Source organism: Anguilla rostrata, chromosome 4 (assembly GCF_018555375.3).
Source record: "Anguilla rostrata isolate EN2019 chromosome 4, ASM1855537v3, whole genome shotgun sequence".
Lineage (NCBI taxonomy): Eukaryota > Metazoa > Chordata > Actinopteri > Anguilliformes > Anguillidae > Anguilla > Anguilla rostrata.
This window is the reverse complement of record NC_057936.1, coordinates 7,387,422-7,409,044: the sequence shown is the minus strand read 5'-3', so window position 1 is coordinate 7,409,044 and position 21,623 is coordinate 7,387,422. Positions and strand designations below refer to the sequence as shown.

The 21,623-nt window shown below is 49.5% G+C and overlaps 1 protein-coding gene across 1 annotated transcript in view; it reads left to right on the top strand.

Moving 5' to 3' along the window:
* Window positions 1–21,475, top strand: part of ankrd24 (ankyrin repeat domain 24) — a 27,619-nt gene extending 6,144 nt beyond the window's left edge. The window contains exons 3-21 of the mRNA XM_064334031.1: window positions 442–530; window positions 996–1,060; window positions 1,373–1,430; window positions 1,767–1,837; window positions 3,286–3,392; window positions 3,661–4,024; window positions 6,235–6,315; window positions 6,875–6,958; window positions 7,435–7,554; window positions 8,135–8,279; window positions 8,961–9,157; window positions 10,810–10,976; window positions 11,966–12,756; window positions 13,109–13,443; window positions 14,180–14,419; window positions 15,931–16,107; window positions 16,771–16,914; window positions 18,396–18,461; window positions 19,537–21,475. Coding sequence (XP_064190101.1) covers window positions 442–530; window positions 996–1,060; window positions 1,373–1,430; window positions 1,767–1,837; window positions 3,286–3,392; window positions 3,661–4,024; window positions 6,235–6,315; window positions 6,875–6,958; window positions 7,435–7,554; window positions 8,135–8,279; window positions 8,961–9,157; window positions 10,810–10,976; window positions 11,966–12,756; window positions 13,109–13,443; window positions 14,180–14,419; window positions 15,931–16,107; window positions 16,771–16,914; window positions 18,396–18,461; window positions 19,537–19,611 — 3,376 coding nt within the window. The 3' untranslated portion in view covers window positions 19,612–21,475. The remainder of the gene's footprint in view (window positions 1–441; window positions 531–995; window positions 1,061–1,372; window positions 1,431–1,766; window positions 1,838–3,285; window positions 3,393–3,660; window positions 4,025–6,234; window positions 6,316–6,874; window positions 6,959–7,434; window positions 7,555–8,134; window positions 8,280–8,960; window positions 9,158–10,809; window positions 10,977–11,965; window positions 12,757–13,108; window positions 13,444–14,179; window positions 14,420–15,930; window positions 16,108–16,770; window positions 16,915–18,395; window positions 18,462–19,536) is intronic.
* The last annotated feature ends 148 nt before the right edge of the window (window positions 21,476–21,623 follow it).

The window sequence follows — 21,623 nt, the reverse complement described above, 5'->3', positions numbered from 1 at the left end:
AATGAGTATTGTACCTTATCGAACCTGTGTTCTGTAGTTGTTCCAATGACCTTTGGTATGCACTTTTGTACGTCGCTTTGGATAAATGCATCTGCTAAACAAATGTGATGTAATGTAACTCCTTATGCTAACGAGTGGAATACGATACAGTACGATACGATATACAATACCTTTTTATCCCGTTGGGACGAAGTCTTCCAGGGCGAATCTGCAATGGACATTACAGTACATATAATACTGTGTAACAGCTTAGGTGGACATGGCAGATATAAAATGAGAGGAGATAGGGTTAAAAATCCGTTTTAACTAAAGCACTGAATTAAATTAGCATTGTCTTATTTTAACCTTAACTCAGATGGAAGGTACTTGGGCCAGGAGGAGTTCTACTCTCACGAGTATCCATGTTCATTGCTGTAACCATCTACTCCCTCTCCCCCTCAGGTTCCACGTGTGCGCGACGCGGGGTCGCGTGGACTGCCTGGAGGCCATCTTGTCGCACGGGGTGGACGTCAGCTCCACCGACGGCACAGGTCAGCGGTGCAGCCGCCGAGGACCGCCATCGTTCGCGCGCACTGATTGGCCGTGGCGTTATCCTATCCAGAGACGAGCAGACCGTTAGGCAGGCAGGCGGGCAGGGGCTGTGCATGTTACAGTGTAAATGAGGAAGAACAGGAGAGGGCACATTCCACTTTATAGGACGAACAAGGCTGTAAAAACTGCGTCGTATGGGACAGACAGGATTATAGACTCCGCCATATTAATTCTCTTGGCAGTCTTTCTTTATGGCTTTATGGCTTTATATGACTTTATGGTTTCTTTAGCTTTTTACTGATCGCTCTCTCTCTCTCATCCCCTCTCTCTCCCTCTCCCCCCCACTCTCTCACCCCCTCTATCTCCCTCTTCCCCTCTCCCTCTCTCTCTCTCTCACCCCCATTTATTTCCTTCCCCCCCTCTCTCTCTCCCCCTCCCTCTCTCTCCCCCCTTTACTCCCGAAGGCTTCAACGCCCTTCACCTGGCAGCGAAGAACGGCCATGCTGAGTGTGTGAAGAAGCTGCTGCAGGTCAGTGATCGCCCCCCCCCCGGGGGCCTCTCTCACTAACGTACGTCACCCTGACGTACATCGCCACGGCGACAGAGGACTGATGTAGCAGTTTCTGCGAGAGAGGGACGGAGAGCAGAATGGGATGAGAGAGAGAGGAGAGATGGAAAATACACGGGAGGATAAAAGAGATGGAAAATATGTGTGTCAGAGATATTCCGGGTCTAAATCAAATGAACATGCCTTCCCTTGGAGGCATAGGCGTGGTACTGCTGAGTAGGTGCTACGGTGTCTTTGTGCTGGCTAAGACTTTTCTGCTTCTGGACCCTGCAGGAGAGTTTACCTGTAGATTCTACAGACAGCTTTGGAAGGACTGCCCTTCATCATGCAGGTAAAACCAGCCTCTCATTAGTGAAGTGAGATGCACTGCAGTACAGGGCATAGGCCTGTGAAGTGTCCTCAGAGCCCTGGAGACCTTTGTGAACGCTGCATGAAACCTTTAAGCTGTGAGGTCACAAGCGTGTGATTAGAATGTTCTTAACCGAACATTCTAATGCTGATGTAACAACCAGTACTGGTGACTGGATGCAGTGGAGTTCTAGAACATCTAGAACTTGGAATTTTGAAAAAAAGAAAACATTCTAAGTAAACCTGCTCTTCAAAGGGGTAATACCGCAGGGCTGTTCTCTCTCTGCCACCCCCCTCCTCCCACCCCCCATCTGCTTAGCGGTGAGTGGGTGTCTGGGCAGCACGGAGACTCTATGGGATTTCAAGGCCTGCCTGGATGCTCAGGATGGGGTGAGTTAGTGCACTGTTGCAGCACACAGAGGGGGCTGTGCCTACCAGCGGTCCGCCCAATCACCACTCACAACACTCATAGAGGTGCGTTGCAGCTGGTCGTTAAACAGCAGAATCGTGCGTCAGTCAAAACCTGAACCTTTCAGACGCCAGTTAAATTATTAACCGTTTTGAAAGACAGATCTATTTTGTGACCAATATTCGGAAAAAAAAATCTTCTTTCATAGAAGTGGAGAGGAAGTGCTTGGTGAGAGAATTCAGCAACAAGCTCATTCTCGCTGCACATTCAGCAGAATCTCTCCAGGATGTTCACACCTAACTCCCACGGCCATGTGTAAAGAAATGCAGCGTGACATCGCAGCACACAGCTGTGAAGCTCTTCTGCTATTAGACCTGATTACAGTGACGCCATGTCTTTTGGACATATCCAAGAAAATCCCACCAAAAAATTATATGTTGTATTGTTATTTTTTCACTTATGGAATGTGGAAAAAGTGATGGTGTGTGCGGTATTGATTTTTGTATCATTATAAATGATTGATTTCAATATCCACTGATATCCGCTGTTTCAATTTAAGTGGTATTTCACCTAAAAGCATTAGTTTTTTTTATCAGTGCATCTTAATCCATTATGCATTGAGGGGAGCTGCTGACTAATTGGGTAGCTTTGAAATTCATAACCTCCACTGCCTCTGGCATGACTAGAAGCCTTATAGGAACCTTCTCATTACCATATTAGTTAATGTACCTTGAATGTTTTTTTCATGTCAGCACGAGTCTCGGGACATTTTTAATGATTCTGTTAATTTGATTACATGTTACTGTGCTTCAAAGGGAGCATGTAGCCTGACTGTAAGCCCAGGAGAAATAAGGAGACATTTTGCGTGAACTCTGTGATAAATAATGTGTGGAAGGCGCTGCTGTTTCTGCTGCTGCTGATAATGATGAGAATGGTGGTGATGATGGTGGCAGCGGTGATCATGGTGGTGCTGATGATGGTGATGATGAGGGCGGTAGTGGTGATGATGGTGATGATGAGGGCGGTAGTGGTGATGATGATGGTGATGATGATGAAGTTGGTGGTGATGACACTGATTATGACACTGATGAGGATGATGATGATGATGGACGGAGCGTAGCACAGTGGGTAAGGAACTGGGCTTGTAACCGAAAGGTCACAGGTTCGATTCCCGGGTAAGGACACTGCCGTTGTACCCTTGAGCAAGGTACTTAACCGAAATTGCTTCAGTATATATCCAGCTGTATTAATGGATACAATGTAAAAATGCTATGTAAAAGTTGTGTAAGTCGCTCTGGATAAGAGCGTCTGCTAAATGCCTGTAATGTAATGTAATGTAATGATGACAGTGATGATGATGACGATACTAATAATGATCACCATCATCATAATGTCGGTGAATGATAATAAAGAAACTTCTCTGTCCCAGGACGGCTCGACCCCTCTGCTCCTGGCTGCCCAGATGAGCCGGGTAGAGCTATGTGCCTTCCTGCTGGACCGAGGGGCCAACCCCAATCTACAGGACAGCCAGGGCAGGTACGTAACAGCAGGCATCTGCCCCTCTGCCCCACACACCCTCACCCTGGGGCCTACAGGGGCAGATTCTATAGACAATATCAATGTCAGTATAGTGACAAAAAGAACAGCACCAGCATAACAATGGTCCTGGGCACACAGTGAGGTCCTTAGAGAAACGTTTTTACAAAGTTGATCTATGCCTCCGCCATCTTGATTGTAGTTCATTATTTAGTGTTGTAAGTATTTTGTAGTTTATTGAGCGCTGGTGTGCTTGTGTGTGTCCCAGGACCGCCCTGATGCTGGCCAGTGAGAGCGACAGCGTGGAGACGGTGGAGGTGTTGCTAAGGGGCGGGGCTGACGCCCGCCTGACTGACTCCCTGGGACACAGCGCCGCCCACTACAGCGTTACCGTCGGCAACGAGCACCTGACGCGGCTGCTGCAGTCCGCGGGCGCGGGTAATCTCGGGCGAGGCCGTGACACGCCCACGCGTGCCGGGGTCTCAGAGAGAGGGAACGAGAGCCAGTCGTCCTCTGCTCTCTGTGACTGCGGTGTCAGTGGGTGCTTTTACACGCACACTAATACTCTCATCTTTTACTCCGATTATGGCAATACTCTGATTATTGAAATGGTCATGGTCATATCCTTATCGGTGTAAATTCACAATCCGATTAATACACCTGGATTATTCCCTTATCTTTAGATTTGTATTTGGCGCATGTAGACGTTTTACTCCAATTTCTTTTGGCTTTTTGAAACTACACGTGAAACCAGTCGAAGGTGCCGGGTGAAAACAAGCATGGCTGCCCGGTATGCCGATTATGGAAGGGATTATGTCGAAGTGGCTATTGGAGTAATCGCATTACGTATATTCATGCGTATGCAGTAATGTAAATGCTGGCATAAACTGACTGCTCCCAATAACTGGAGTATCGGTGTGCGTGTAAACGTAGACCATGTAAAACCATGCTAATCGCTATCTGGCTGTGTTTGCAATGAGGGGGGCCTGACATACTTGGCTCAGAACCATCACAGTGAACGCGATCACAAAAAACTCTTCACTGCGTGGTGCAGAGCACCGAGGGGTAAAGGAGAAAAGGGAATTTTTTGAAGAGAGAGTTAGAGAGAAGAGAGAAAGAGAGAATGGTGTAAAGACCAAATCTGCTAGTGTGCAAAAGGTGTCAGCTTCAACACAAAAGTCAACATTTCTGCTGATTCCATTGATAAAGACACATTGTTATACGAGTAATCTTTTGTGCACTGGACCCCTAATCTTTATTTATTATAATGAAAAGTCAGGTCTCCTCATTGCATGGAAACGAGTGCGGGACGCATCTCAGGGCCGGTGAGGTGTTTCGTGTGAATCGTGCTGTCGTTTATTGGCCTGAAGTTTATGGTCACGGCAGTAATGGCTGCAGCTTGTTGGCTAAGGGAATAAAGCTGCCACTGATCCTCCAGTGTGATATACACGCACCACTGCGGCGATGACACAGCCTTCATTCAGTACTGCGCGATGCTGTCTGCCGTCTAATGCTGTCTCTGGAAATGAGTCTGAGCCGCTGGCAATGTTTTGATCAATGCTCTTAATGAAAATAGAGAGTGGTGTGTGTGTGTACGCGTGTGTGTGTGTGTGTGTTTGAGGATGTGTATGTGCACTGTGTGAGTGTGTTTATGTACTGTGTGAGTGTGTGCGTGCATTTGTGTGTGTGTGTGCGTGCAAGTGTGGGTGTGTGCGTGCAAATGTGTGTGTGTGTGTGTGTAAAGTTTTATTGATTTGGTAAAGATCTGTCTGTCTCTCCCCCATGCACTCTTAGCCACAGAGGGCCTTGGAGAGGAGGTAACAGTGACCACTCAGCAGTTTGCATCACAGATTAATCATACTTCATTATCACACATACTTCACATACTTCATTATCCCACACACTTCACATACTTCATTATCACACATACTTCACATACTTCATTATCCCACACACTTCACATACTTCATTATCACACATACTTCACATACTTCATTATCCCACATACTTCACATACTTCATTATCACACATACTTCACATACTTCATTATCACACATACTTCACATACTTCATTATCACACATACTTCACATACTTCATTATCCCACATACTTCACATACTTCATTATCCCACATACTTCACATACTTCATTATCACACATACTTCACATACATCATTATCCAACATACTTCACATACTTCATTATCACACATACTTCACATACTTCATTATCCCACATACTTCACATACTTCATTATCACACATACTTCACATACTTCATTATCACACATACTTCACATACTTCATTATCACACATACTTCATTATCCACATACTCACATACTTCATTATCCCACATACTTCACATACTTCAGTATCACACATACTTCACATACTTCATTATCACACATACTTCACATACTTCAGTATCACACATACCTCACTATCTGCCTATACCTTTATCTTGCCACTGAAAATTTGCATCCCACCAGTGCTTATGGAAATTGTGGCCTGCTCCATACACATTATTCCCAAGCTCAATGAAAAGCACATTCACATCATTGAATTACCCAAAACAAACCGAGAGAACACAGGAATGTATTTCAGTGATAAGAGGCAGCTGGTCCATCAGGACTGCTTTGAGATTGTATTCGGAATGCTGAACAGATGAAGCGTAAATCACCTCATTCATTCACACTGGAATCATGGCCTGATAGTGCTTGGCTTGCTTTAATACCCGGATCCTCCCTGATGAGTTGTAATGAGTTGTTGCTGATATCCTGCTGTCATCCCGATCTTTCCTCACCTGAGTCTGACGTGTGTTTGTCTGTCACACCCACAGCCCCCTGCCCCCCCTCCCCTTCCAGGCGGGGCCACGCCCCGCAAGAGGAAGGCCCCCCCTCCGCCCAGGTCCCCTCCCCAGGTATGAGACGTGAGAGTTCAGGGTCAAACAAGAAGTCTGCCATTTTCTGTCCAAATCACAGGGTAGAAGTTAAGTGAATATGTAGCTACCCTTTAGTAAAATACTACAGTATATTGAAATAGATGATAGTAGCAACATATTATTGACACCTAAGAATATATGTGGAAATATACAAATAATTTCCTCTTTTAATGATTGCAATATATATTTGAAGAAATATATTGCGATTGAATATATTTGTAATGAAAATTTTCAAAAATTGTACATATATTCAATTTTCGAAAGATTACTGCATGCTTTTTGAAGCCCCAAGACAAGTAATTTGTTGTGAAACTCTTAAGTAACTGGCTTTTAGCAACAAGTACATCCACAGGACACTTATCTTATGCAAACAGTGCGGCTCTGTTGTGCAATCAAAGTCAATCAGCGGAATTAGTGTAGCGAGAAGATAATTCTTCAAGGGGAAAATTGAAGCAGATGTGCTCTGGCTAATGGACCGTATTCAGCTGAACAATGAGCCTGATGGACAGATAATCCATGTAAATGTGCGATGTTACAGGGATCCCCATCCGGCCTGGAGCCCCAGGGCCCGCCAACCCCAGCGCAGTCCCCAGAAACACAGCGTCCCCCTCAGGCCGGCCTTGTGAGTGACCGCCACAGCATGCACACAGCACCACAAAACTTTTTTTTAAATTACAGTCTGCTGTGACTGCAGACAGGGCTGCAGCTATAAATTGTCAGACCCGGGACAAAATATATTGGGAGGCCCCCACCGAATAGATTTTGTAACAAATTAAAGGGGGCCCATATCCCGGACCCCCTCGGGCCTGAGCTCGGGACAAAGTGCCCCAGTTTCCCACCCCCCCATGAACCTGCTCAGGGGCATTATGTTAAACACTACACACCGCTGAGGAAACACTGACAATGGGCTGTGTGCTGGCTGGCTTGTCCTGTTAAAGCACCCTGCCAGTGTGTGGATGCACTCCACGGTCAGTAGTCAAAATAATCTAAATTGCCTTTAGCCATAAACTAAAGACTTGCCATGGGAATTAATCTGATGACTGGGGGATTGCTGAGGAATTACTGAAGTGTCACATTGTGTTGCTGTGTGTGAGAGAGACGGAGGATGAGGAGGTGTTTGAGGAGATCCGTAAGCTGAGGTTGGAGAGAGGACGTCTGCTCCAGAAGATCAAGGGCCTGGAGCAGCAGCAGCACAGCGCCCACACTGCACTGGAGGAGGTACTGCACCCTCCTCACATTCTTCCCATGGGCTGTATTAGAATGACTTCGTCCTTCAGGTTCACCAGCACTGTCTCTCAGAAACATCTCATATATTAATGTAGTATTTATAGTATCACATACATACTATTGCCTTTATCAGAAAAATACACAACATTATTATTCGCATATTATCATTGTGTATTATTCATTTGCTTAGCAGACTCCCTTAGACTGACACAGTTTACAATTTTAACTCTTTAAGACATAAGCTTACAAATATGTGATTAGAATGTTCTTAACTGAACATTCTAATGCTGATGTAACAATCACTACTGGTAATTGAAAGCAATGGAGTTCTAGAACACTGACTTTAGAATTCTGAAAAAAACATTCCAAAAATCCTACTCTTCAAAGCGTTGAACAGATTTTTTTTTTTAACGTAACAGATGGATTGTTACTGAAGCAATTCAGCTTAACTACCTCGCTCAGGGGTACAGCAGCTGTGCCTCAGTTGGGTTTTGAACCTGCAACCCCTGCTTTTTTTGAGTCTCAGCCCCCTCTTCCCTAAATGTGTGGCGCCTCTGTGTGTCTGTCCCAGATGGTCGCCTTGCAGGAGCGTCTGGCGCAGGCGGAGGCCGAGCGGGACCGACTGCGCGCGGAGATCGAGGAGTACAGAGGCCTGCAGGGGGCGCTCAGCGACTCCGAGGTGACCGAGGACACCGAGGACATGCTGGACTTCCCAGGTCAGCTCCGCTCCGCTCCTGCCCTCGGGGGGTGCTGGAGCCTATCCCAGCATGCATTGGGCGAGAGGCGGGAATACACTCTGGACAGGTCACCAAGCTATCGCAGTGTGGCGGCAGTTTATTGATGATTATTCATCAATGTTAACGTTTCATAGAAGAACAGTGGGGCATAGGTGAAAAACGGTTACAGGTACAGGTACTTGCACTGTACCAGGATACCAGGAACTACATTTCCCATGAACAGTTGTCAATGTGTGGAACAGCTTACTAGGTAATGCATTTGCGACATGGACAATTGGGGTCTTCAGGTCCACACTGTCCTGGATTCTCCAATGGCGTGATCCATCATTTTGCCCTCTTTGTATGTTCTTTGCGTTGATTCCACTGATTATATTATTTGCATGCTCTTTATTTGAAATAGTTTAACCGAAGACAAATTTTTCAGATTACTCTACAGGCAGTAATCTTACATATATACACAACACAGGGGGCTTTTATTATTCATGACCCAAGAATGTCTGGATGTTTTTTAGCTGTGTAATTGCCGTTAACTCTTTAGGCGCCGAATGTTCATGTCTGTGTAATCTCTGCTAAGTGGTACGCTGTTGGAGGTCCGTAGCTGCGTAAGTGCTGTGCTTTTCCGGGTGTGATCACCCCAGTGCTCTCTCCTATGCGTCTCAGGTGCGGAGAGACTTCTCTCCCGGCAGTCGAGGTCAGATTTCGAAACCCTCTCTGCCCAGGAGGACGGCACTTCGCAGGGGGACCCCGAGTCTCTCTGCGTCTCTCAGAGCCAGGGGGACCCCGACTCCCTGGCTGATCTTCAGAGGCAGGTGGAGGAGCTGACCGCAGCCAACGCTGACCTGGTCCTTAAAGTGCAGGTAGTCACACACACTCACACGCACACACACACATGCACATACACACACACACATTCACACACACACACACACTCACACACATGCACGTACGCACATACACACACACACACACATTCACACACACACATACACACGCACACATATTCACACGCACATGCACGCACAGACACTCATACATAGGGGGCGATATAGCTCAGGAGGTAAGACCGATTGTCTGGCAGTCGGAAGGTTGCCGGTTCAAACCCCGCCCTGGGCATGTCAAAGTGTCCTTGAGCAAGACACCTAACCCCTAACCTCTAACTGCTCTGGTGAATGAGAGGCATCAATTGTAAAGCGCTTTGGATAAAAGCGCTATATAAATGCAGTCCATTTACCAGTTATACAAACACCTGTCTGTACACATACTTACGCACAGACACACACACCACACAGACACCCACCCAAACACACACACACACACACGTACACGTACACATTCACACGCACACACAGACACACTTACAAACACCTGTCTCTACACATACTCACACACACACACACACACACACACACACACACACAGACTCACACACATCACAAACACAAACAGGTGCTCCCTCGCATTCTATATCGGAGCTGACAGGCGCAGGCTGGCCACAGTACGAGCTACACGCAGCTGTGGGTCGCTGCTACAGACACACTTAACCGCAGTTGTCAGTGTCCCTCACCATCAGTCTACAGTCGCCATGTTGCTAAGCTAGCCTAGGGACTAGGCACAACCGCGAGTTGTGCTAGTCATCACCAGTTTATATGCCTGATGCAGTTTCTCTAGGTATAAATAGAAAGCCATTACGGAGAGAGAGAGACTGGGCGCTCTGGCATTCTCCACAAAGTGGGTCACGGTCTTGCGAAGGAAGCCGGGGGAGTTTAAATAGGGCAGAACGATGCCGTCCACGACGACGGACGACGGGAGAAGCCGACGAGAGTTTTGCGCACTGCAGACGGCGGCGCCGCGGCTCGGCGGACGGCGGCTGGTGGGATTCGGCGGGACCGTCTGACTCCAGGGAGGGGCGCGGGAACGCCAGTGAGTCACCGGGAGCCGGAGCAAGAATGACTTCGGAACTTTCTGCCCGTAGTTCTGCAGTTGGCATGCGACACTTCTTTCTGCCACAGGCGACATTTAGAAACGCCGTTTCAATTTATTAGTTTATTAGTTTGTTTCACAGGGACATTAATACGCAATATTAGCATCTCTGTGAATGGGCCAGAGTTTAACCACAGGAGGGCTAATTCGCACCTGTAGTTGCCTGGGCTGCATGTTTCGGCTGGAGCGCCCGGAGGAAACCCACGGGAACCCACGGTGGGAGAGCGCGCAGACTCCACGCGGAGAGGTCCCGGGCCAGCTGAGACTCGAACCCAGAACCGTCTTGTCGCAAGGCAACAGCGCTAACCACTTTCCTACTGTTTACCGTTTACCATTTGCACTTCTCCCTCCTGGTCCGCCAGCTGTGGCTATGTCGTTAAATCCTTTTAATCCAGGGGTTTTTTTTGTCAGAATGTGAGATGGAAGTGGAAAGCCGCCATTTTGCGGAAAGCCGCCATTTTGTGCCCGTTTCTCAGCGTGGTGGTTTTTGTGTGCCCCCGCCCCGCCCCCCCCCCACCCCCCCCCGCAGATGCTGGAGACCTTCGAGAAGGACGACACGGACCTGCAGAGCTCCAGCCCGGACTTCGTGCCCACCGTCCAGTACGACTCCCTGAGGAAGGAGTTCGAGGGGCTGCAGGAGCGCCTCCTCCGGGCCCAGGCTGCGGCCGAGGCCTCCAGCATCGTGGAGGAGCACGGGTACGAAAAACCCCCCCACACACACCGGGGTACAAACTGGGGACACTGCTTTACGGGGACCTTGCAGTGTGTCTATATATTCATACAAGCAATCAGTATGCAAGTACTGCGTGTTAATGTGTGCTTGCTATAAACTGTTCACAATACATTATGGGGACCTTGTTGTGTATTCACACATTGATACATATAAGCGCTATGTAAGAATTTTATGTTAATGTGTGCTTGCAATAAACTGATGACACTACATTATGGGGACCTTGCAGTGTGTTTACATATTGATACAAGCAATCAGTAGGCAAGTACTGCGTGTTAATGTGTGCTTGCTGTAAACTGGTGACACTACATTACAGGGACCTTGTAATGTATTTACATAATGTAAACAGTAAGTACGTACTGTATGTCAGTGTGCATACATAATATTTTATTTTTACACTTATGGCTCATTCATATGCAACTACACAAGTGCAAGTTCACACTGTAATGCGAAGTGTGATCATGCAACTTAAAAAAAAACTTTAAAAAATCACGCACACCATGGAAATTATAATATTTTGACAATGCTTAGTGAGTAGATCATGCTTGGGGTGCTGTGTTGGTATATTACTTCTAGCAAAAAAGAAATTAATTTACTTTGTTTCTGTCCTTAACACTTATTGTGCCTTGTATCATTGTCTTGATGTTGTAGCTTGTAATGCCTCTAGCATGACCTTTGGTATGCACTTATTGTATGCGGCTTTGGATAAAAGTGTCTGCCAAATGAATGTAATGTAGTGTAATGTAATGGCTTGGCAGAGGTTAGGTCAGAATAGTGTTCACGGCGTGAACTAAACTGTGCTCTTGGTTGGAAATAGCTGTACAAAATAAGTATTGTATCTTATTGAACCTGTCTTTTGTAGTTGTCCATGACCATGAAATGCACTTTTTGTACGTCGCTTTGGATAAAAGCATCTGCCAAATAAATGTAATGTAATGTAATGTAATGTCATCAGGTTTGTTCAGAAGACGGAAGAGGGTGGAGGCGAGGGAGGAGGCGAGGGGGAGGCGGAGAGCGCGGAGGAGAAGGGGGCGAAGCTGCAGGCGGTGGAGGAGCAGCTGGCTCAGACCCAGGCGGAGCTGGAGGAGCTGCGGGAGCAGGTGAAGGTGGGGGTGTTCTCCGTGGAGCAGCTGGAGGAGGCGCAGGGGGAGAGCCAGGAGACGCAGCGCCTCCGGCAGAGGGTGGAGGAGCTGGAGGCGGCGCTGACGGAGCAGCAGGAGAAAGCGGAGGCGGAGGCGGAGCCGGCAGAGGAGAAGGAGAAGGAGGAAGAGAAGGGTGAAACCGTGAAGAAGCTGAAGGAGCAGGTGGAGGAGCTGCAGGCCGCCCTGGCGGAGAAGGGGGCGGAGGAGAAGGGCGGAGAGGGAGACGAACGGGTGAAGGAGCTGACGGAGAGAGTGAGCGAGCTGGAGGCAGCTCTGGCAGAGAGGCAGCGGGAAACAGGAGGAGGGGAGGAGAAGGAGGCGAAGGAGGAGAAGGAGGTGGAGGAGGAGGTGCAGAACCTGCGGGGCAAGGTGACGCAGCTGCAGGAGGAGCTGAGGAGCAGCGTCCCCCGGGCGGAGCTGGAGGAGGTGCAGGTCTCCATGGCGATGCAGCTGGAGCAGCTGGCCAGGGAGCGGGCGGAGGCGGCCATGCGGCTGAACGACGCCCTCCTGGAGCTGGAGAGGCTCCGCCCCCCGCCGCACGGGGAGGAGGAAGAGGAGGAGGAGGAGGACAGGTCCGAGGGGTCAGAGCCTTCCATCACATCAGGCGAGTGTTCAGGTTCAGGACTCTATTAGTGCTCCAACTGAGGCTGATAGGAATTTACTTACTGGTTAAAATAGCGCATGGTAATAAGCAACAACCTATGTGTACACACATACATACATACTGTATATACATACATACATAAGTGCATACGTACATATGTACATAAATACTCAGATCATAGTAGAACAAAAAGTAAACAAAGAAGTAAACAAAACTATATATATATATATACTGTATACAGTATATATATATAGCTGGAATGGACTGACTGCAGCTCTGGTTATAAAGTTATTTCCAGTGCAGCGGGGCCTCTTTACAGGGCTGTGACCATGTGCAACGTCCGTCCAATCAGAGCGCTCGGAGCGGCTGTCGGGGGGCCGGACCCTGGCGGCGGTGCGGGAGGAGCTGGAGGTGGCGCGGCAGGAGGCGGCGCAGGCCCTGGACTGCCTGTGTGCCGAGCGGGAGGAGCGGGCGCAGGACGTCCTGCAGCTGAAGGACGCGGTGCCCCGCGCCCAGCACCAGGAGGCGCTGTCCGCCCTGACCGACCAGCTGGCCCAGGCCGCTGGGGAGCTCCAGGAGGAGAGGGCCCTCCACGGGCACGCCCAGCAGGAGGTCTCCAGGCTGGAGGCCGAGCTGCAGGCCGCCCGAAAGGACGCCGTGTCCCTGGAGGAGCACGAGAAGGTCAAGGTGAGAACAGTGGATTGTGGATGTTTGAGTCAGAGGAACTTCCTGGCTTGGGGAGCTGACTGTGTACTGAACTACAAGTGAAGCATTGAACTATGGGACAGCGCAAGTTAAGAGCACAACACTGAACTACACACCCCCACTCACTCCAGTATGAAATGACAAGTTCACGAGGGCCTAACGTTACTCGTCAAGCTCATAACCTTACAGTACTATGACTCTGGCCAGGTTGTTTCTGCACTTAAGTTCTTAGTCCAAGTCATTGATTGGCTAAAGCACTTCAGGACACTTTAGCCCAGTGATCTTCGTTCCTGGAGAGCCGCAGGGTCAGCTGGTTTTGGTTGTTACTCAGCACTTAATTGAGCAATTAAAGCGGTCGATTACACAGTTAACTCGCCTCATTTGGTTTCTCGGGTCTGAATTGTCTGCTGACACTGAGGCGAAAACAAAGACCAGCAGACCCTGCGGCCCGCCAGGAGCCGGAATGGAGATCACTGGGCTGAAGTGTCCACTCGTCTGGTTTCCGAGGAAGAAACTGGCTGCACAAAAACCGACAGGAAACCACAAAAACCGACAGGAAACCCAGCCCTCCAGGGCAGCATTTTGAAATCCCTGCTCTAGAGTTAGCGGTGTGGAGGCTAACGCAGACCTCCTCCAGGCCTGTGCTCTGCCTCTTGTGTTTCTCTAGTGGTCACATCCTTTGTTATGTGTGTGATGTGTGTGTGTGTGTGTTGTCCAGACGGCCCTGCAGCGCTCCCTAGAGGAGAGCGAGGGTAAGGCGCAGGCGGCGGAGGACGCGCTGAGCGCCAAGGAGGCGGAGCTGAGGGTGCTGAAGTCCCAGAGGGCCGCGGAGCAGGGGGCGGTGTCCAAGGAGGACCACGAGGCCCAGCGGCTCTCCCTGCAGGCCGACGTCAACGCGCTGACCGCCCGCCTGGGGGACCTCGCGCGCAAGCACGAGAAGACCTGCACGTTGTTGTGTGTGTGTGTGTGTGTGTGTGTGTGTGTGTGTGTGTGTGTGTGTGTGTGTGTGTGTATGTGTGTGTGGTGTGTGTGTGTGTGAGTGTGTGTGTGTGTGATGTGGTGGTGTGTGTGTGTGTGTGTGTGTGTGTGTGTTGTGTAGTGCTAGTGTGTGTGTGTGTGTTGTGTGTTTGTGTGTGTGTGTGTGTGGTGTGTGTGTGTGTGTGTGCAGGTGTGGTGTGTGTGTGTATGTGTGTGTGTGTTGTGTTGGCAGGTGTAGTGTGTGTGTGTGTGTGGTAGTGTTGTGGTGTGTGTGTGTGTGTGTGTGTGTGCATGGTGTGTCCAGTGTGTGTGTGCTGAGTGTGTGTGTCTGGGCCTGTGCATGGTGTTCCAGTGTGCTGCGTGGAGCGTGGTTGTTGTGCTGATGTCGCGGTGGTGTGTGTCTGGGCCCTGCAGGTGTGTCCATGTGTGTGTGGTGTGGTGTGTGTGGTGCAGTAGTGGGGAGGCCCTGTTCTACTGAAGCGCTCGTGTGTTCTTGGGGCTGGGGAGGTGTTCCAGGTGCAAGTTGGCGTGAGGAGCCTGTTCTATTTTGAGCGTGGTTGTGTGTCTGTGGGCCCTGCGGTGTTCCAGGGTGTGGGGAGGCCTGTTCTCTGGGTGTGTGTGTGGCCGTTGAGGTGTTGATGTGCAGGGAGAGGCCTGTATCTAAGGTGTGTGTTGGGTGCGGTGTGTGCCAGTCCAGGCCTGTTCTCTGAGCGCTGTGTGTCTGGGCCCTGCAGGTGTTCCAGGTGCAGCGGGAGGCCCTGTTCTCTGAGCGCTGTGTGTCTGGGCCCTGCAGGTGTTCCAGGTGCAGCGGGAGGCCCTGTTCTCTGAGCGCTGTGTGTCTGGGCCCTGCAGGTGTTCCAGGTGCAGCGGGAGGCCCTGTTCTCTGAGCGCTGTGTGTCTGGGCCCTGCAGGTGTTCCAGGTGCAGCGGGAGGCCCTGTTCTCTGAGCGCTGTGGTCTGGGCCCTGCAGGTGTTCCAGGTGCAGCGGGAGGCCCTGTTCTCTGAGCGCTGTGTGTCTGGGCCCTGCAGGTGTTCCAGGTGCAGCGGGAGGCCCTGTTCTCTGAGCGCTGTGTGTCTGGGCCCTGCAGTGTTCCAGGTCAGCGGGGCCTGTCTCTGAGTGCTGTGTGTCTGGGCCCTGCAGTGTTCCAGGTGCAGCGGAGGCCTGTTCTCTGAGCGCTGTGTGTCTGGGCCCTGCAGGTGTTCCAGGTGCAGCGGGAGGCCCTGTTCTCTGAGCGCTGTGTGTCTGGGCCCTGCAGGTGTTCCAGGTGCAGCGGGAGGCCCTGTTCTCTGAGCGCTGTGTGTCTGGGCCCTGCAGGTGTTCCAGGTGCAGCGGGAGGCCCTGTTCTCTGAGTGCTGTGTGTCTGGGCCCTGCAGGTGTTCCAGGTGCAGCGGGAGGCCCTGTTCTCTGAGCGCTGTGTGTCTGGGCCCTGCAGGTGTTCCAGGTGCAGCGGGAGGCCCTGTTCTCTGAGCGCTGTGTGTCTGGGCCCTGCAGGTGTTCCAGGTGCAGCGGGAGGCCCTGTTCAACAAGAGCGAGCGGCAGGCAGCGGAAGCTCACCTGGCCACCGTGCAGCAGCAGCTGGCCGACCTGCAGGCCCAGTCCACCCACGTCCAGGAGCTGCACAAGGACATCCAGGCCTCCCAGGGCCTGGTCAAAGAGAAGGACCGCAAGGTAGCGCCGACTCTGCCGCGGCCATCCCGCTCTCTGTGTGCTTCTGAACAGCACGGCAACACGTGCTCAGTGTTAAATCAACTCTTACAGAGTGCATACGGTCCTACTGTGGTCCTTATTGGTCCCTCATATGTGCTCTGTTAGAGGTGAATTAACACTGGGGCATTTTACTGTCTACGGGAGGTTCCAGTTCCAGTTGGTAACAGGAGTTTTTGATGCTGTATTGCAGTACACAACATCAAAAAGCCCGATTACTGTCCTTGTTCTGGTCCCTCGATGAATTTTTAGAACTGCGCGCCAAATTGGACTGAACCGGCATCAGCGACAGAGAAACAAAATGGCGCTGAGTGGAAAGAGTCTCTCTGTGTTTACAGCGAGGATGTCACTGAGGGTGGGTCACGCTCAACAGGGCTAGAGGGCTTCTGAAAGGAGAACATGCAACACAGACCTGCAGCGGTGAAAGCAGGCGTGAAAATAACAGCACAAAGACCGAGGAGAACCCCCAGGGGGGAGAAAGAGGGAGGAACGGAAGCGATAAGAAAGAGAGAGAGAGAGAGGGGGGTGGGGGGGATTAGTCATGGAAGGGCAGGTCTGATGAAAGGGAGGAATGGGGGGATGAGACGGAGGGCGGGGCCTGAGCTCGTCTGCGCTACCCCCTCTCAGATCACGGAGCTGTCCAAGGAGGTGTTCCGCCTGAAGGAGGCGCTGGGGGCGCTGACGCCTCCCCTGGGCCTGACCTCCTCCGGTCCTCCGGGCCAGCAGGCGGCGCTGCAGAACCGAGTGGCCACACTGACGGAGCAGCTCCAGGTGAGGGCAGCGCTGAGCTTGTTACATTACATTACATTCATTTGGCAGACGCTTTTATCCAAAGCGACGTACAAGAAGTGCATTTTCATGATCGTAGACAACTGCTGAACACGGGTTCAGTAAGGTACAATTACTTATTTTGTACAGCTATTTCTAGCTGAGAACAATGAACACTATCCTGGACTAACATCTGCAAAGCCAGATAGGCAGAAGATTAAGCTAGAGTATTAGGACAAATACAATTTACCAAGAAGTGCAGGGATGGGGCAACATGTAAAAAGTGACAAGGAAAAAAGGTTTTTTTTTTTTTTTTTTAAATATATATACACAGCATGGTGGTGGTTATTCTAGGTATAGTCTGAAGAGATGAGTCTTCAGGCCACGGCGGAAGATGGATAGTGAGGGGGAGGTTCGGAGAGGGACGGGGAGTTCGTTCCACCACTGGGGAGCTAGGGTGGAGAAGCTAAGCTAAGCTTGTCTCTGTGTGTACACACCGGGACAGGGATCCCCAGCCCTGGTCCAGGAGATGCACAGGGTCTGCTGGTATATGTTTTCACCCTGTTTATCCATCCATCCGTCCATCCATCCATCCATTCATCCATCCATCCTATGATTGCCCCATACCCCCATTCTTCTCTAGTACTATTACATTCTTTACTTTGAGTGCCTCGAATTGCTTGGACAGTGATAGATACTCTAAACATTTACAGTATGCCAGCTGACATTTCAGCTTCATTCCTGGACAAGTGCATGAATGACAGCCATAGAATGTTACTGTGTACCTACTATATATATATATAAACCCCTTTTACTGTGATCTAATCTATGAGTGAACCAGTGACAGCACAGCCGATTAGCTATTTTAGCCAGGGTAATTGGCGGACCTCCAGTTCCTGAATTGCCCCACGCCCCCTGCTCTATACCATCAGCGTTCGCCCTTTGCCCTTGGAGGGTCGTGGCACGCAATTAGGGTTTTTCGACTTCGCTCTAAACTCAGAAACGGTCTTAGACTCAGGAAACCAGGGGCGAGAGAGCGGTTAGCAGTGCGAGCGGCGGCTCGGGCTGACGGGTGAAGTGCTGAGTGACAGGAAAAGGCAGCCGCCTCCGTGGCTCGGCCTGGAGCGAGCCGCGCCGCCCGCGGTGGGCTTCGGTGTTTGGTTTTAACGCCCCCGGTGCTTGAGCGAGGAGTTCAGACGGCAGCGGCAGCGTGTTAGGCAGGTGTTAGCTTCATGGCCCGTGGTTAATGTGTGTGTGTGTGTGTGTGTGTGCGTGTGTGTGTCTGTGTGTCTGTGTGTGTGTGTAGTGTGCGTGTGTGTGTGTGTAGTGCGTGTGTGTGTGAGTGTGTGTGTGTGTCTGTGTGTGTGTGTGTGCGTATGTGTGTGAGTGTTTATGCTGAAAGTGCACCCGGCTGTATTGTGTGCAGGGGACGGGCATGTCAGCTTTGTGTGAAACCTGTCGCCTCTCTCTCTCTCCTCGCGCAGGACTGGGAACGGAAGCACCGAGCGGTGGTGTCTGTGTATCGCTCTCACCTGCTGGCTGCCGTGCAGGTGTGTTCAGCATCACCGTGTGTGTGTGTGTGTTTGTAAAATGCCTGTGAGAAATACCTGAGATATGGAGTATCTCCATGTGCCTCTCATGGAGTGCATGTCTGATAATGGTTGCATGGATATGCGTTCCTCAGGTGCAGATGGATGTGCGTGACAATGAATGTGTGGATGTTGGATGTGTGTGATAATGAATGCCTGTGTGTGTCCTCCACAGGAACAGATGGATGTGTGCAATAATGAATGTGTGGATGTGTGCTCCTCGGGCATAGATGGATGTGTGATAACGAATGTGTGCTCTTCAGGGACGGATGGATGTGTGTGATAATGAATGTGTGGATATGTGCTCCTTGGTGACAGATGGATGTGTGTGATAATGAATGCATGGATGTGTACTCATCAGGGAAAGATGGATGTGTGTGATAATGAATGTGTGCATATGTGCTCCTTGGTGACAGATGGATGTGTGTGATAATGAATGCATGGATGTGTACTCATCAGGGAAAGATGGATGTGTGTGATAATGAATGTGTGCATATGTGCTCCTTGGTGACAGATGGATGTGTGTGATAATGAATGTGTGGATATGTGCTCCTTGGTGACAGATGGATGTGTGTGATAATGAATGTGTGGATATGTGCTCCTTGGTGACAGATGGATGTGTGTGATAATGAATGCATGGATGTGTACTCATCAGGGAAAGATGGATGTGTGTGATAATGAATGTGTGCATATGTGCTCCTTGGTGCAAGATGGATGTGTGTGATAATGATCATGGTGTGACTCATCAGGGAAGATGGATGTGTGTGATAATGAATGTGTGGATATGCGTCCTTGGTGACAGATGGATGTGTGTGATAATGAATGTGGATATGTCTCTGGTGACAGATGGATGTGTGTGATAATGAATGTGTGGATATGTGCTCCTTGGTGACAGATGGATGTGTGTGATAATGAATGCATGGATGTGTACTCATCAGGGAAAGATGGATGTGTGTGATAATGAATGTGTGCATATGTGCTCCTTGGTGACAGATGGATGTGTGTGATAATGAATGCCTGTGTGTGTGCTCCACAGGGACAGATGGATGAGGAGGTTCAGCACTTGTTGCTGCAGATCCTGAGCATGACACAGAAAGGACAGGGTCACTGACCCCGCCCCCAGGCCGAGCAGAACCCTACAGGGCCAGAACCAGCGCCGCGTAGCATCGTACCAGTCGGAGAGCCCAGCTATGCACAGAAATGGACCCGTCAGGTATTGGACTGAATTAGAAGCTGGACTGGGCCTTGTCTTTCAGCGAGCTTCAGGATCAGACCAGCGTTCTCCTAAACAGGAAACAGGAAACGGGTCAGAGAGGCCCCGTGTTTCCGCAGACTGCTTACGGCTCCATTCAAAACCATCTTACAGGCATGAAAAATTTTTTTTTGGTTTTGACAAGTAGTGGCGCCCTTTTACTTCCAAATGTGCGCATTCTGATTTGAAGATTCTGATTTTTTTTTCCACACAAAAAGCCCAAAAGCAGGACTGCACTGCACCCGTCAGTACTGGAATGGGGAGACTAGCGCAGAAGTGGAAAAAGTTTGGGCTCTAACCATGCGGCACGTCAACATTCATATCAGTCCGACTTCCACAACTTCCCTTCACAATGACGATCTGGTGCCTAATCACTTATTAATAGCAAATACTAATGAAAATTATACATGTAATATAATATCAATGAATAACGATGCACTCAGAAGATGCATAAATAAGTGATGAATAGTCCTAGTGTAAGAGCTGTCGCATTTGCGCAAAGAGCTTCGCCACTTTTGTTGACATTTCGTTTTTTTTTTATGTTATGAGTTCCTTGGGTTTACTGGACATATCCGCCTCAGAACCAGCAGAAACAAAGTTTAAGTATTTTGATTGTTTTGACATAATGCTAGTGTCTTGGATGACAAAAACATGTTACAGTGAGAATATTTTCAAAAATATTATTTATTTTATTTTTTATTGAATGTCCCCGTTAGTGTAGGTTTCAGCATAGCAGAATCTATGGTTCCTGAGATTAAGACCAGAAGTGAGATTCACTTCTTAGGAAGTCAAGGAAGTCATTTTCTAAACAACTTTTTATGATCTATTTTTTTCCTTCTTCCACCTGTTGTGAGGGCTCAGTTTGTACCTGCAGGCCTATTCCATCACTGCAGTGTCCTCAGTGAGTTTGTCTCAGTAGTACCTGCTGAGAGTGTGCAGTCAGCTGCTCCCTCCTTTCACTTGGCTGTCAATCAACAGAGCTGCAGTCGCTCACGTCCAATCAGAGGACAGGGGGGCGTGGCACTGTTGCATAATGAGGCAGGGGATGTCTAGCTGAAACGTAGCTCTTCGTTCCTCAGCGATGCTACAGCCAAGAAACAGCCGTTGTGATAAATGAGGAAATGGGATCGAAACCCCTCCAGACCCCCCCCCCATCCATTTTCATTTCAACTTCTGTGCTCCAAAAATCAAAATGCATGTATTTGAGCAAAAAAACGTGTATCTCATTCACAAATAATACCTGTAAATCCTATTTACATGCAGGTAAGAACCATTCAGAATGGAGCCCTCAGACATTAAAATTTTTTTTTTTTTTTTGTGAGTCTGATCTATGGGGGCCGTAAGCTGTACCATGGTGCCACCTAGTGTTTCCAGAAAGTCATTGCAGCCTTATGGTGTTGCTGTTCTCGGCATTTACTGTAGAATGCTTTACATTGTGGGGCTTCGTTCTAAAGAGGCTGGAACGATAGCAGCGCTGGATGTAAGCCTTCAGTGAAATGGAGGATAAAGCAGGCGGGGCACTTGAACTGAATGCTATGCGTCAATCTAAATGCACTGTTCTTTAAGCTCTGATTACATTGCCTACAGTATTCACTTTGTCTTCCCAGTACGACGGATAGCGTTGAATTAAACACTTGCAGAAGGATTTTTGAGTGTTTTGGTGTAAGCGCTGTATGAAATCCAATTAAACAATGTATGTCACAAGCTAAACAGTTTTCGACAATTTGAAAGACACTGTCAGTTTTTAAAATCTAATTCTTCTACGGACTCACTGGTGGATGGGAGGAAGGGTGTTGACGGGGGGGGGGGGGGCACCTGTTCCATGCACTGGGCTAGACACAGTGCACATGCAGCCATTTTGGCATGCGTCT